This window comes from Bradysia coprophila (assembly GCF_014529535.1).
Source record: "Bradysia coprophila strain Holo2 chromosome X unlocalized genomic scaffold, BU_Bcop_v1 contig_416, whole genome shotgun sequence".
Lineage (NCBI taxonomy): Eukaryota > Metazoa > Arthropoda > Insecta > Diptera > Sciaridae > Bradysia > Bradysia coprophila.
In genome coordinates this window covers 309868-325641 of record NW_023503334.1, presented here as the reverse complement: position 1 = coordinate 325641, position 15774 = coordinate 309868, and the positions used below count along the sequence as shown (strand labels likewise).

General features: G+C 34.8%; 1 protein-coding gene across 3 annotated transcripts in view; it reads right to left on the bottom strand.

Moving 5' to 3' along the window:
• The window catches only part of LOC119069956 (tubulin polyglutamylase ttll-4), a 37441-nt gene that overhangs the window by 16446 nt on the left and 5221 nt on the right, over positions 1–15774 (bottom strand). Inside the window, exons 1-5 of one of the 3 annotated variants that reach the window (XM_037174188.1) lie at positions 12482–13148; positions 8978–9037; positions 7563–8225; positions 7273–7489; positions 4057–7172 (exon numbers count right to left, since the gene is read on the bottom strand). In XM_037174188.1, coding sequence (XP_037030083.1) covers positions 5412–7172; positions 7273–7489; positions 7563–8225; positions 8978–9037; positions 12482–12489 — 2709 coding nt within the window. In that variant the 5' untranslated portion in view covers positions 12490–13148 and the 3' untranslated portion in view covers positions 4057–5411. Of the gene's footprint in view, positions 1–4056; positions 7173–7272; positions 7490–7562; positions 8226–8977; positions 9038–12481; positions 13149–15774 lie in introns of those variants that run through there. The other 2 variants (XR_005086439.1, XM_037174187.1) reach the window with 2 other exon arrangements.

Below are 15774 nucleotides of genomic sequence, written 5' to 3'. Positions count from 1 at the left end.
AAATACTCACTTCTAACGATGTAACCATGTGACTTGTTTTAGGTGCAGTAGGTGAGATAATTTTTCAAATAACTTAGTAAAAACCATAGAAACTTGCTTGAAAATTAGAATACCGTGAAAATTCGAAACAGAGCACTAAGCCTCGATATATTGGTTGCAGGTGTATTATCAAGTGATTTTTCATGCATAAAGTATCGACGTTGAAGGTCACTTTTCCAAAATTAAAACGATGCAAATGCTGAAGGAATTAAAAGTAGCCCCCGCTGTTCCATAATTCTAGCTATCTCTGTGCACTGTATTTGTCGTACCATTCGAAAGCAGAGCACCATTATTCTCAGAGTCAAAGAAAGTTTTTTTCATTATGTGTCGAAATTGTCTAGGGGTTCTTGGGGACGATAACTACTTTGACCTTGATTTTGAGATAAATAAAATTATTTCCTTGAATTGCCAAAAAGAAGAAGAATCTAGAAGACCACTTTCCCCTGGTAAATTCCGTTCCAAAAAGGTCTGACTGTCGCCTTCGTGTAAATCGATGAAATATTTGAAATCATAATTTTAACCGTGACGAGTACAGTGAAATTTCGGCATGAATTTGCTTCAGCGGGTTTTCAATTGATCCACAAAAAGGATGAAAACTGTTTATACGGCTTTACCACTACTACGCGCGTGCTTCAACCGTAAAAAAAGTATAAACAGTTTTGATTGGATGTGTGGTTCAGCTGAAAAACCGCTGAAGCAAATTCATGCTGAGATTTAACTGCCTCTGACTGTAATTGAAACCTGGTAGTTTTCATAATTTATATAATCGGTAATTGGGTCAATAAATATAGAAGTAATTTCGGGAACGGGTTCATTGCATGTTGACGACATGAAGTTTGGTTGTGGTTATAGGTACGGCAAAAACGATCTCAATTTTAATAATTTAGCAGAATTCATTTATTTCGAGTAAAATATTAATTAAATGAAAGCTGAAAGCAAGTTTACAATCAAATTTGATGGATTCGCTATTTCGTATAATTTGAAAAAAGTTTTTATTTTATTTTCAATTAAATTTTTGTTAATATATACTTTGAATTAATCATTAAGTTTGTGCAATATGAACGGAGATTCATTTAATTTGGATTAAAATTCGAATTAATTTTATTATTTTTTAAAAACCGGTGTAAGTTATGGTGAATTTAATTTTAAAACGCTATCCTAACTACCAACTTGATTTTTCATTTGTAACTATAATTTAATTCTTCTTAATTTGTAATTCTTGTTGTTGTTGTTGTTGCTGTTACACACACACACGCACACACACACACTCTAAGTTTTATTAAAAATAAATTATTGCAATTACATTTTTATCTAATATTTGGCATACAAAAAATACAATATTCTCTCATGATTTAGAGGCCTTACATTTACTTTTAAAAATTAATGACATTTTCATTTATCACAAATTCATCTGTTACAGTGGTGACTGTATTCAATTCTTTACATGAAAGAAAAATTGATTAACAAAAACATATTAATGCTTTAGGTCGGAAACACACAGAGGGATTCTTTTGAATTTCGATTGACCGAAATCAGCGCTATTTTTTCCGGGACTTTTTTATATATGCCTAGTTAGGCCTTGGTGCCTAGGCCCCAAAACCAGTCTCAGATATTTTTGAATATAAAATGAGGTTTCGTAGTTCGGATTTCATTTCAGTAAGGTGGCGAGGACACGGGCGTGTATGGGTTCGTTGGAAAGCTGAGGTCAAGTACTCCTGGGGCAAATATTAACTTCATAAAATTTGCTGATAATCGGCCGAAAATATGACTTCTGGAAAATTTCTCAGAATCGATGGAACCTCCGTGAACTTTGATGAGAGCTGTGACCTCACTAATGCAATTATTTGATTAAATTATTACTTATTATGAATGTGGAAGGCCTCAGCTTTACAGCGATACGCAAAATTACTAGTTTGGCGGAGTGAAACACACAGTTTTCATCTGTTACGTAGTCACGTACCAAACTACTAAATATGGATATCGGTGTAAAGCTGAGGTCCTCCACATTCATAATAAGTAATAATTTAATCAAATAATTGCATTAGTGAGGTCACAGCTCTCATCAAAGTTCACGGAGGTTCCAATGATTCTGAGAAATTTTCCGGAAGTCATATTTTCGGCCGATTATCATCAAATTTTATGAAGTTAATATTTGCCCCAGGAGTACTTGACCTCAGCTTTCCAACGAACCCATACACGCCCGTGTCCTCGCCACCTTACGGAAATGAAATCCTAACTACGAAACCTCATTTTTCGACTTTTGGCCACTTACAACCAGCCAGGTATGGAAGATCAAAAATGTCTGAGACTGGTTTTGGGGCCTAGGCACCAAGGCCAAACTAGGCATATATAAAAAAGTCCAGGAAAAAATAGCGCCGATTTCGGTCAGTCGAAATTCAAAAGAATCCCTCACAATTAATTTTGCCTTGCTAAGATCGACAATTGCACTGTGTTTTCTTCTGTAATCTGTAGCATAAAAGCATAAATAATAGAAAACGCATCACAGTTGTCGATACCAGCAACCAACATAAAATTACTCGTATGTCTACGGTCACATTATCAACCAGTTATTCCATTTAAATCGACATTTCATATAAGGAGGCCATTTTGTGACATCAATGAATGCAGATGAGTTACTTTTCCCTAGAAAACAATACATTTTGGGCCTGCAAGTAAAACGGTAAAGCGTTGGTTTGTTCAATCGTCTTATTTAAAAAGACTTGAAATTATCGTAGCCATAAGATATAATAGCGAGAAAGATTAGAAATTCATGGTTTTTCTGGAGTCATTAGAGAAGGAGGAGGTATGATGAATCTATTTGCAGTGTTATTATGTGAATTGCTACTATCATTTTAAGTACGAAAATGATGAGACAAAGTCATCTGTTATCGGAAACGACGACAAATATAAGCGATTAGCTCTGGTTTACATGTTCTTTTATAGTTTAACGACATGTTAAAACCATTGAAGTAGAAGATTTTGCATCGATATGTTTGAAGTGTTGGAGACAGAAGAAGTAACAGATTTGATAATTGTATAATGGTCTGTCGTATAAGAATTTGTCGTTTTGAATCCAGTTGAAAATAATTTTCTAAATTTAACTCGAAGTGTACTGATCTGCATAATAGTACATTACTTACTAGTAGGGCAAATGGAGGAAATGGTACTTCTTGTATGAATTTTGCCAATCGAGGCGTAGCTGAGGTCGGTAAACAAACAAGAAGTATCATTTCCACCATTTACCCCATTGCCAAGTAGGGTATTTAATTAAAAAAAACTTGAGGTAAAGTTTTGGATCTGTGCAGTTTGGTGTTTATGCCTTAAATCATATTAGCCATTCATGTAAAGAATTGAGAGTTTTTCCTTTAATTTGTCACACAATTGTAAAACTTTGAAATTTAATATTAAATATACTAAGAAATATTCTACTCTGTTGCTTGTTAGATTCATAGGGATTAGAAATATGACTTTTTAATTTTAAATGGATCAGCGTAACAGTTCGTTGCGTATTGTTTGTAATTGTAATTGGATAAAATCGTATAATAATTCTAGATAATTCACTTTTATTACGGTAAAAATTAGGCAATGAATTTGATATAAAAAATTATTCATTTTCACAATGAGAATTCACACACGTCTCAACACAGGTAGCGTATATATATTTTCATTGACCTAATGGTATCGAACACACAAATATGACTTCTCTCGTCTTTACACTATATTATACCCGATTTTTTGTTTTTTTTTATTTGTTCGACATTCTCAAAAAAAAAAAGGAAAATGAAAATTTCTATTCAAAAGTTCTGAAGATCAAGAAACGATTTCATCAAACTATTTGAGAATAAAGAAGGAACATCAGTGAGTATAACTTTATCGATATATTGGATGAATCGGATGAAGTTTTTAAATAGGAGCTATTAGATGATTATCGACTCTTTTTTCAAAGTTTTTCTTTCCATTGAAAGTAGAATTTAAAAGATTTTCGAAAACTATTCAATTGATTGATTGAGGTTTTTATTCAATAATCTTGAGTATATAAAGCATCGATTCTCGATATTTATTTTCACAAACAAGCTTAATGTCAGAAAGTTTAGTAAAAAGTCATTCAAAAGGACCGAATTCTCGTAAATAAATCTTTGGAACGTTGAAAAGGGGACTTTATTGTACGGTGTTCTTTTAAAATTGTTTTCAAGTTTAAATCTAAGCGATATATAATCCGGCTAGACCATTTGGTGCAAGTGTAGAACATGACTCAGAAATGCACGATTTGTTAGAAGTTGAGGAATCCTCAATGAGAGTTGTCCTAAATATCTAGATCTACCATTATAATAAAGGATCCGGCAAAACAGCCGCCACAAATAGAATCTGACGGGACTGGAGTTCATATACCGACTACAAAGGAAATGACGGAATTTTTGAAGACCGAGAGTCCGCCTCTGAAAAGACCCTACCTCGTTAGTACCAACTAGCACTGAATAATTGAACTCGTGGAACAAATGTTTTTAACCCAATTGGACAATGTCACAAGCCATGATATTTTACGTACTGATCTGCCATGTTAAGCCAAAACACCATATCACATTGGTGTCTGTGCTTTTCAAGAGCTTTCGATGTATTATGTTTTAATAAAGAAATACAAAATCAATCTAATGATTAAAGTGGACGCGGTAATGTCAATTCTTGATTTCCTCATTATCTCTGAAAATTCCGCCATATGGAGAATGATTTTTTGTTATCCACACGAGAGCCATTTCCAACTTGCCTATTCGCACACAAAATTGATTAGCCCAACTAGCTCTATTAAGAAGGATGTAAGGAACCGGTTTGACTTTGAAATTTAAATATTGAAATTCAGAAGCATTCTTAAGAACAAGGGTAAGGAACGCCTTAAAGTTTATCTGTAATTATGTAACTTGGATTATCAAAATAATTGGCTGAATCAATCAAGTGACGACGAATAACAATCTCCTGGAAGCAATTGCAATAAATGAGATAAACATCTCCGAATGAATTCTAGTTGTTCCATTTTTGTTCCCGAAGTGTGTCATCCCTAGTCATTAGACCTGAATCAGTGTTTAGTTTTTTTCAACTTGTTGATTCAACGAATGCATCTAAAAAAAGTACGCAATTTCTAAAATCGCAAAAACATTTAATGTTGACTCTGACTAGCGAACAAATGCTTAAATTTAATTAACGGGCTCTGTACAGAGCCTTCCATATTTGGATGCATAAATTAAAAAAAATTGTCAATCCGACACGAAGCAAACAATAATTTCTAGTCAATAAAACGACATTAGATACTAATAAGGCGTCTAAAAAAAAGTTTTGAATTAAAATAAAAGTCAATTGGAACGTTCACCTTCTCCATTCATTTACGATTTATGAATCGTTGTTTGTGAACTGGAACGCTTACGTAACGGTTTCACCGACACCTTTGTAACACCTTTTTCGACCGGCTCATTGCGATCGTTGCTCAACGACCGATAATAGTTTTCGATGCGAGCCAGCTCCTTATTGAATACATTCGGTGCCATATTCGGCAATGCCTTCAGAAATCCATACGATCCGGTCGGTATTGGTGGCACGGTTGGTTGCTGTGTATTCGAACCACGGCTGTAGAGAAACGGTAGCTTTTGCGTGAGATTGGTGTGCAGAGTCAGAATTGACTCAAGGTCGGACTCTTGGGCATGATTCAAAAAGTCATCGAACGTTTGCATTGGAATCATTCCGTATCGCTGATAGTTGTCCAGATAGGCGTCGGTGTCTTTGGAATAGACCTCCAGATAATCGGCCAATAGTTTCGATATCATAGCGCTGCGATCTTTGCCGATTATATTTTGGGAGTACGAATTCTTTATGAAATTTGGCGTCTTGACACTCGACCGAGTGATGAATTTTAAAATCAGTTTTTCATGTTGGCTTTTTGGATCCTGGGTCAACCTGCGAAGAACACAATCCAAGTACTGGAAAAAAGCACGCCTCGACTGCAACAGAGACATCTCGTTGCCACTTTCGATGAGACAGCGCACCTCTTTACGCAATCTACGCGCTTCGTCTCTGCACTTGTTTTCAACAGTTGGAGACACTAAATTTATAATTGAGTCCGCCTCCAATGTGCGTTCATACTGTTTCATGCGATCGCTCAGTTTGCCGTTGGTATTGGACCGACATTTCGATGAAAACAGCTGCGCAAACAGCATCATGTTGAAATTATGCGGTATGATCATCAAGCAGCTGTTTGTTCCCAAAACGGATGTGGAGATCGGAACTCCGGTTGATGAGTCCAAATATAGGCTGTACTTGTGCATACTGTCTTCCGTTGGGAATATACGTACAAATCCCCCCTTTCGAGCATATTGTGCCCGAGCATTGCGAACGATCCGTTGCTCTTCAGCGCTCAATTGCTTAACGGTCGAACCTTTTTTGTTCGTGGTCGATAAATGTTCCGATGACATAGCCCGTCGACTTAAAGTCCTGAATTGATTCCACTTACTGTCACATGTTTGACGATCGAAATTCGACATTGCCGGCAGACCAACTAGGGTCAATAGATCAGCTAAAAGTGATGCCTTCACCTTCGTATCGAGAGGAGTATCAATGCCTAACGATGGCGACAAATTAATTTCCAACAACCACGGCTTCAATGTATCATCGATCAGTATATCGAAACCGTACAATTCAAAGCAGTTATTGTTATTCGGTACAAACATTCGACATCCCGATACGATCGACTGAGAGCAAGCAAAAATTGATTTGATTATCACATCTTCAATATTAGCCATTACATCGGCGGTATCACAGCCTTGGTTTTTTAAATGTCGCAGCAACGCACTAAACGTCCATTTGTGGCCAACATCTTCACAGGACGCCGTTGCTTTTATGTAGTCCGAGTGGTATTTATTGATGCTATAATTACAGAGATGCATGCACGGGTTCCATAAATTGTCGGAATTTTTCTCGTATTTGACTGTAGCCAATCGTACCAAACCCTCCTCGTATAGGTAGATCAGTAGCGGATCGAAGGATGTTACGGCGACATATAGTCGAATATCACATTTATGTCCATCGATGCACAATGGATCAGCAATATATCGCGAAACCAAAACATGCTCATCTTGGGGTATTTGGTCGGGCTGTGTGGAATGAATGTTTTTGTTGTGATCGATTGATTCCGATTGTTTCGAAAAGGAAATAGAATTTTAATACGTTACCGAATAGGCATCAGATACTCACTGAGTTAACAATAAATATGCCACGACCTCTACTAGACGCTGCAGGCTTAACAATCCAAGGACCTTTTTGGCCCGATCTGTGAGCCGATACCAGCTCCCTATATTGTAGCGGCAGCATGAAGGACAATGGAACAAAATCGAAATGTTTGAATCCGCGTAAGTGTTGCATTTTCTCAATGTTTTTGTATAGACGATCTTTGCGTGTCAGCTCGTACGACCTACAACAGAAACAATAGAGAGGAATAAAATTGTGTTCGGTCTAATGTAACAACGAAAGGTGCAATCCATTACCTCGGAAAATGATTGACGCGCTGATATGGCTTTAAGTTTCGAAACATATCCGGTTTGATGTGCACGCCAGTCCACAATAAATTAAAGTTTTGATTCTCTTCTGCTTCGGCTAGACCGTGACTAGATAATATTTTACGAAGTAACTTCGTCTCAGTGTTCATAAATCGATATGTTACGTTCAGTGCAGCAGCTGGCATATCCGTAAAAAACTTATTTTCCTTCTCTTCATCCTCAGTACTCTTTTCATCCATTTCGTTGAACAAACCATCACGCATTTCATTTAAACTACCCGAAGCCTTAAAAACAGCTCCGCTCATATCTAAGGTATCATCGAACGAACCCGATATGGAATTCTCACTCGATGACAACGAATCGTGCGTACGTTTTTTCAATCCTTTCTCGTAGATTTTATACTTTGGCTTCAAATCGAATTTTAAAGTGTTTCCACCCTTTCTACTTGCTAGTTTACTGCTGGTCGGCTGATTAGAAATTTTATCACTGACATTTTCCATTGACGAAGAACTACTTTCTCTGTGTAGATGATGAGAGTGATTGTTCATAAGAACAGAAGTTTTAAACACTAGAACTGCTTCTCTGGAGCCAATTGGCCCCCCTGTGATAAAAGGCGATGAGAATTGTTGGCCGGCTGGATCCAATTTGTCGCTGAAATGAAGAACAGTGTTCAGTTGACATATTTGCCTTCTAGTTTTCTTGCAAGTTCTTTTAATAGATTTTAGTGGGCATCATTTTGCTGTGCGTACCCGCCCGTTCCCTGTCCGAAATCACAAATTCAAGGCGCAGAATTGTTCCTGTTGTGTTTTTTTATTACTTTTTTTCCAATTGGTGTGGACAAAAATCATCTAATGATTTGCACACTATCATGCTAATGATACCCGAAAAGTTTTTGCTACAGAATATGACCGAGAAGGATATTTTTGTAGAACTAGAACTTCAATCTGTTTCGAGTAATTCGTCAAATGTTAGTTAATACTTCTTATCATCTAACCCTAACTTGGGACATCTAGTTTGGTCGCGAGTCTACCAAAAATACTATTCACGTTGAGTTTGAATTTTTAGCCACAGCAATGATACATTACTAATTACTAATGACTGCTTTTCTTATGTGTGGACTTTAAGAAAATGTGAAGATAGAAGGGGTAGAGATTCCCATGATATCTGGATACCTTTTGAAGTAAATCAAAATTTAATTAGTCATCACACTGGGATTATCGTTCGCGTTGTTGGCATTTATTTAAAAAAAATTGTATTTGTCACATCATGATAGTCACGACATCCTCTCGTTTACTATCATCGACATTTGTGACGAATTGAATTTCAGAAGCTATGGTAAATCATCCCTGTTGGTGCTAGTGGTTCTGTGTACCATACTGATTAAAGCCATTAAATTCTGTTACCTGCTCTCTGCCGATAAAAAGTCGACGGACGAGTGCGCCATAGTATTGCCATTCGCCTTCCTGCAAAAATATAAAGAAAAGTTAAATTAACAACCTGGATCAAGAACAAGATTTCCCCCTTTTCTGTAGGAGTATGGAGAACTTTGTACAATAAAGTGTGAGTAGCCTAGATGCTAAACCGACTTAATTCTTAAAAATAAAAATTTCGTCTGCTATTCAATGAGAAGTTTTTGCTCGTACAATGTTAATAAGAAAATTCTCACAACAATTCCATTTCCACACTGTCACGACTTGGAATTCAGTTTCTAAGCTATACAAATGTCCCATCCGCAAAACCCGAAAGTCTAATTGAAATTAACTTCGAAACGAATTCGAATTTGGAAACTAGCACTTCTCTTTGTTAACTGAGACTTTACTTAATGGGGCCGAGACCGCAAATAGTCACGCAAACATCTATTTTGGTAATAAGTTATAGAAAATGTTATTGTTTACATGCCTGACAATGTATGAACTCGTAATAAATTTATGTTGTACGGCAACTATGTGAAGCACATTGTGTACATAAAGAAAACGTTAACGGCAATAAACCACATTTGCATTTTACGCAACATATTCATATTTTCTGACACCAAAAATTCAGTTATTTTATTGGCACGCAAAATAGAGTTCGGGGTTGATTGATTTTTAACTAGATAAAAGGGAAAAAAAACTTTGGTTTCTATTTCTAGTTCTATCGTAAATAAAGTAAAAGCAGGAAATGGCTTGCATGTAACGTTGAAACCGAAAGCAACACATTAGAAGTTTCAGGGTGACTGTATGATTATAAGTTACAACAAAAGATCCCATAAACTTATAAACAATCATGTAATTTTGCAATTTACGTATGCAAATTTATTAAATTCATACTTTTTTCTACCTCATCCGCAAAACAAACACGATTCAGTTAAAGCAATTCGAAAATCGTAATATTGTAACACTAAACGAGTACGGATATTTAAGGGGGTCAGGATGATTTGCAAACTTGCTAAATGAGCTGATGAAATCGTATGCAAAATATGAAATTATTTTTACTGAAAACGAAACAATAAGTGAAAAAGTAAGCTGTTAATAGGGGCTGATTGCTCAATTTACAACATTTCTTTATCGTTGTGGTACCATTGTAAATTGTGGTTATTACGTGTTTGGCCTAATGGATACTTAAATTCTTTTATTGTTATTTCTGTTCGGAAAAAGGAAGTCGTTCGAATATTAGTTCATTCATTTGTATGATTGTGCCAACAAGTTGCGTCTCCGCCATTAGTTAATGGCAAACGGCTAAAATATTCCAAACATAGTTCTTTGTACATCGTTACAAATATAGGTACGGCGTACGTATATTCGTCCACGAAAAAACAAACTAGGCAACTGTTTCAAGTTAAAAGTTTTCACATACTTTATGAGAGTTTTCGACAAAGGTCAGGTTTTTTGAGTATATGTTCAGCAATTTGCATGTGAGGTACACGATTAAAGTCGATACAAATTTTGTTTTTTTTTGGGCGACCTATACACATGCATGTGAAGGAAGTCGTTTCCGTGTAGTATTAATGATTTTTTTTATATATTTTCCTTCGCGTGAGATATCTTAATAGAATAGTTTTTCTGTTTGTAGAACATTACTGTGTGGAATGGACTGTTTTGAGTTTTCAAAGTTTTTTTTTTACCAGTTGCTTTATACCTTCAGCCTTCAATGAGCGTTCGATAACCCCATAATTTATGTTACGCGAAAATTGAGAGCTTTGATCGTTTGCTGTTTAGAAGTTATCTAGAAAGATAACTGTTTCATATATCAGAGTCGCTGCACGGTACACGGACAAGATTACAAATTTGGATTTAATAAACACGTTTTCTATGTGCTACGGCCATATCAACAGAACAATTATTTATCAACAGCAAATAATCGCCAATCAGCAATGATTTAGTTACGAATAGGTAGACCATATTACGTGTTATGGGTTCAGATAATTTAATGTAGAGAATGGTATTTTGCATCAATTTATCTCTTGCAAGGAATATACTTATTTAGTTTAAATATTTAATGTGTGCGATTATCCTGAGTCGTTCAATGATTATTGCAGTGTTCGTCTTTAACCTCTCGCAGGCGGCAACGGGCAACTGTCATTTACTTCTCTTGATCTATAAGTATTTTCAACAGTTTAAGACAAAATCTTTTACTTCAATTGTTGTAACATGTTTCTATGTAAGAACGCACAAACCAGTGCTAATTTATTATTTTTGTCATCGATGTCGATAACAAATGATATAGTTCAATAACGTCAAAATTGGTAACTCTACAACATTCTAAATTCTAGAGCAATTGCAACTCGAGCATATTCAACTTTCTCTTTAGCTAACACGACCGTCGATTCATATTGAAACTCATTGAAACTATCAAGGAGTCACAATTTTGAACTAGAGTTGAAATAATCGTCCATTTCATCTCTAAGGTTGCAATATTTTACTTTCATACATTGGACTTGTTACTTATACACAAACACACTTGAGTTAAGTTAAGAGAGTTGACCATAGTTTAATTTCTATTCGCGTTAAGTATAAAATAAACTCATTTTCACTCGATTTGTTCAGTTCAGATTAAGTTTATGTCAGAAATGATACTTGTATGGAAGTGAATGAAAAGTGATAGATGACTTCTGAATGAAATGCTTTAAACTTTATCTGGTCAAAACGAATTGCATACTAGGTATATCAACCAGAATTTTGTTGAAATTTAGCGCACTTTATTTGACTAGGGATCTGAATTATCTATAGTAGCCTTATTTTTTGCGAGTTCATTTTCATACAGTGTACTAGGTCCCTTATTTGACGTATCAAAAATGAAGCTCTACTGTCTGGATTATTTTACTCTGCAGTGTATCTACTGCTTATGACACCTGATTGGTATGAATGAAGAAAAAATGAAATAGAAACTGAATGAGTCGCAGAATCCAATACATTTCATTGTAGAGATATGTACCAAATTTACGCTTGCCGCCTCGCTTACCGTTTCAAATCAGTTTTCACCTCATTATATTCGATACAAACGGTAATTAATCATGATTGTACTTTTCTATACTAATCAAATTACCAGATAGACAAAAAATATACTTTAGCGTCGCTCACATTTTTTCCATTGACTTACCACTCCTCGGGCCAATCAAATTATAAGAAAAAAAAAGATTTTTATATCCATTCAATACCAAATCGGCATAAAATGTGTCTCACATAACGTCAAATAAAAAGTTAGAGTTTCTGATTGCATGTCACACATAATCGAACATGAGCACAAAATATGCTACGATATGTTTGGATCGGTACGTTATTGTAACATTTACGGTGTGTGTACGAACTTATGATATGTTTCTAACGGATAAAACGACATGTTAAAATATTAAATCAAAAAATAAATAAAATCAAAAACCCAAGTCGAAGATGTTAATATTATGCATATGAGTTGGTTATTACATTTACCTTCGCATTTCATCGGTGCTATGTTACCAAGTAAAGGGTGAAATTACTAAACAAAAAAAAACTTTTTTTTTTCAATAAATTTCTTCGAATGTTTCAAGAAAATAAATCCATAGTTACTCCAAACAAACAAATTTATATGCACAGAATATGAAACACATGTAACGCACTGGTATTATATATAAACGAAATTGTATCCGATGGTCTATTGCATTTTTCTTTCTTTTCTTTATTCGTTGTAGTGATTTACACCGAAATTTAGACTAATTTATTTTTGATCAATAAATGAAATTTGTAATTAAAGTCAACCATCTGGTAGCCTCCAATGTAATCAGTTCACAGTCGATTATATTTATGGAAAAACTAGTTTCACATTGAATCACGTATAGAGATTACATTCGTCATATATGGATAAAGTAAATAGATCTCAAAGAACCGTAACGAATGTTTACGATCAAAATGCTGGCAAATGTTTACAGAATTTGGAATAATTTTTTATTTTATTTTGGAAATCACAATTGAACGAAATTTAATTTGGAATTCAATTAGTTTTACGTTGAGTTACATATCATTTTAAGTTGTTAAGTTAAAATAATGCTACACACATCACTTGTATTATACACGTGAACGCAGCTACTCATTCGAAAATAAATACACGTTCTTCACCATCGACATCCAACGTTTGACTACACTGAGCAAATATGATATCGTAGTTAGTGCTACGGTTTTTTCGGTCTGTGATATTATAAAGTAAGTAGCAACTTTTCGCCGGCATTGCTTGGGTGGTATTTTAATTGTGAGTTAACGTTACGAATATTTTTGGGTTTGAATATTTGTTGGTTTCCACTAAGATTTCGTATTACTTTTTGTTTTTTTTTTTATTAGGGGTCATTCCATGAAGTCTCACTATTTCAGTGGTGTCAGCAGAATTACCAACTCGAAAATTATACATTTTTGGGACGCCTCCCGTAAGGGATATTGAATGGTTCTGACATATATTTGACATCTCGGACGGGCATAATTTACGATTCATTTATCATTTAAATCTGCTGGCAGCACTGAAAAAAGTGTGACGTCATATATGGATGACCCCTTAGTTTTCTTTAAGCAGATAAATTGCTTATGTCAGTAACAGAACAAAGAATAATTTATACCGAAGCTATACATCCGACAATTCTTGGATCAAAAGCAACCAAAAATTTTTTTACTTGCTTGCACATTCCATCGACATTCATTCATCGAGTCATTCTGGGCGAATATTTTAATTTATTTACGTAACCGTATGTGGTGTGAAAATTTGTAATTACATGTGCAAAAGAAAAGTAATTAGCTTGAGTCAGTAGGTATATGTTATTTGCAATGCGAAATTAAATTAAAAAAAAAATCACTGAATTGAGCTAACATTAAGTGAAAGGAATAGTGCCGAGTTAGCTGGGCCAAAGCTATTCATGCTGATACGGTGTTATTTTGTTTGTGTTTCGCTTCTTTAACCATTATGGAAATTTAAAAAACGGGCTACATTAGATAATTGTGGCGATAATTAATGGAAACACGAAATAAATGTGAAATTTCAAAACCATAAAAACAACAGTTTTAAGTTAAAACATAACATCATCATCACATACCCTCGTTCAGACATACCATGACTGATCCAATAATTTCAGAATTTTCGATTGAACACGAGTCACGTACTTGGCTTTACGGTTAAATCGTCTGAATCTATTGCTATTCATGTACGGTGTTTATTCAATTTCTTTGCTGCTATAGAAACTATATATCCTTTCGGCTGGTTTATCATCAAAGCCACGGTTCTATTGATGCCCGGCGAAAGATGTACTATAATTTGTGAAATCAATGTGCTGTGTCAAAGTATACTCCGGGTATAATGGTAGCTTCAAAAATTATTAATCACCACATTGCATCGTCGAACAATGTAAAATGTTAAGGGAAAAAAGTTTTAAGCACTCAACAAAAGATACTTTGGATAATAATTCGAGTAGATACTAAGTGATTTTCTTTTATACATACGAGAATAAACTTTTAGATATATATCTCTCTGGCTTGGACGACATATGTTACGGAAAGTTTTGTTGGGTCAAGGCAAATGGAATAGAAAGCTGAAATGTCATCTGTTTTCGTCAGCTACGAAAAAAATAAGCATCGACTAATGTGGTCTTAGTATTATAGCAACAAGAATAATAAAGAATAATTGCAGGAAAAGATTTTGATCTGTTGAAATCAGTAGTAATAATAGACTCGCCTTTTCAGCCCATAAGGGAGAAAATATCAATGTGACCAATGTGACCAATAAATGTTTTTCTCCCTTGATTCCACCAACGTCATCAAAAGTGAGGATTATCGTGCTCTTATTTCGGCCAATCTTCATGCCAATGGAACGTTCGTGAGAGTATCTTATAAATTGAAGGTATGACTACCAGACTACCACCACATTTTTTTCACTAAGTCAGTACATGGGATGGGTTCTATAAAAAGAACAACGATCATAGCAATAACATGAGGTATCGAATTTTTAAACTATCAAAATTTAGTCAGAAATTTACAGACATTCGCTATGCGCCTTACATTCGTTTACCTTGAAGTAAGAGTATCGTAATTCCGTAAATTAGAGCATTTTTTTTTTCATAAATATAATTACGAGAATAAGAGAAACGTAGCCCAGATTAATCATTATGTTATTTGAAGATGTGCTTGGAATCAGTAACATATGATGTTACAATATTCTTAACAAAATGTTCTTTCAAAAGAAGCCCACGCAACTGATTTATGGCCTCAGCACAGTTAAAATGCGGACGGTGAATGCAAACATTTTATGTTTTTTCGTGCTAAATATTTAAAATTTTAAACCGTTTAAATTTCAATGTCTTAATCTAATATCGAGCAAAAACACTTTTTGAGGAGCCAATTTTTGATATTCTTTTGCTAACAAAATATCTATTTCAGTTGGATTTTGGAAAAAAATGACTTTTGTGACGTACAAAATGTCACCTCAGAAATCTTAAACAGGCATTAGAGATACAAGTCTTCGTAGGTTTGACGTATGCGTATTACGCAATCAGACAGCAACTACTGCATTCCACAATTATTTTGGTTTATCCGACGTTAATTTAATAATTCTGTCGCCCATCTGTCGACATTAGACAATGAAATATTATTGTAGCAGACATGGATGACATAGATTAGAACGCTCTTGCTTACTATTTGTATTTCAAAGAAAAATGAAGATATTTTTAGTTGATACAGATACAGTACCACAGACAATGCATTCCAATGAATTG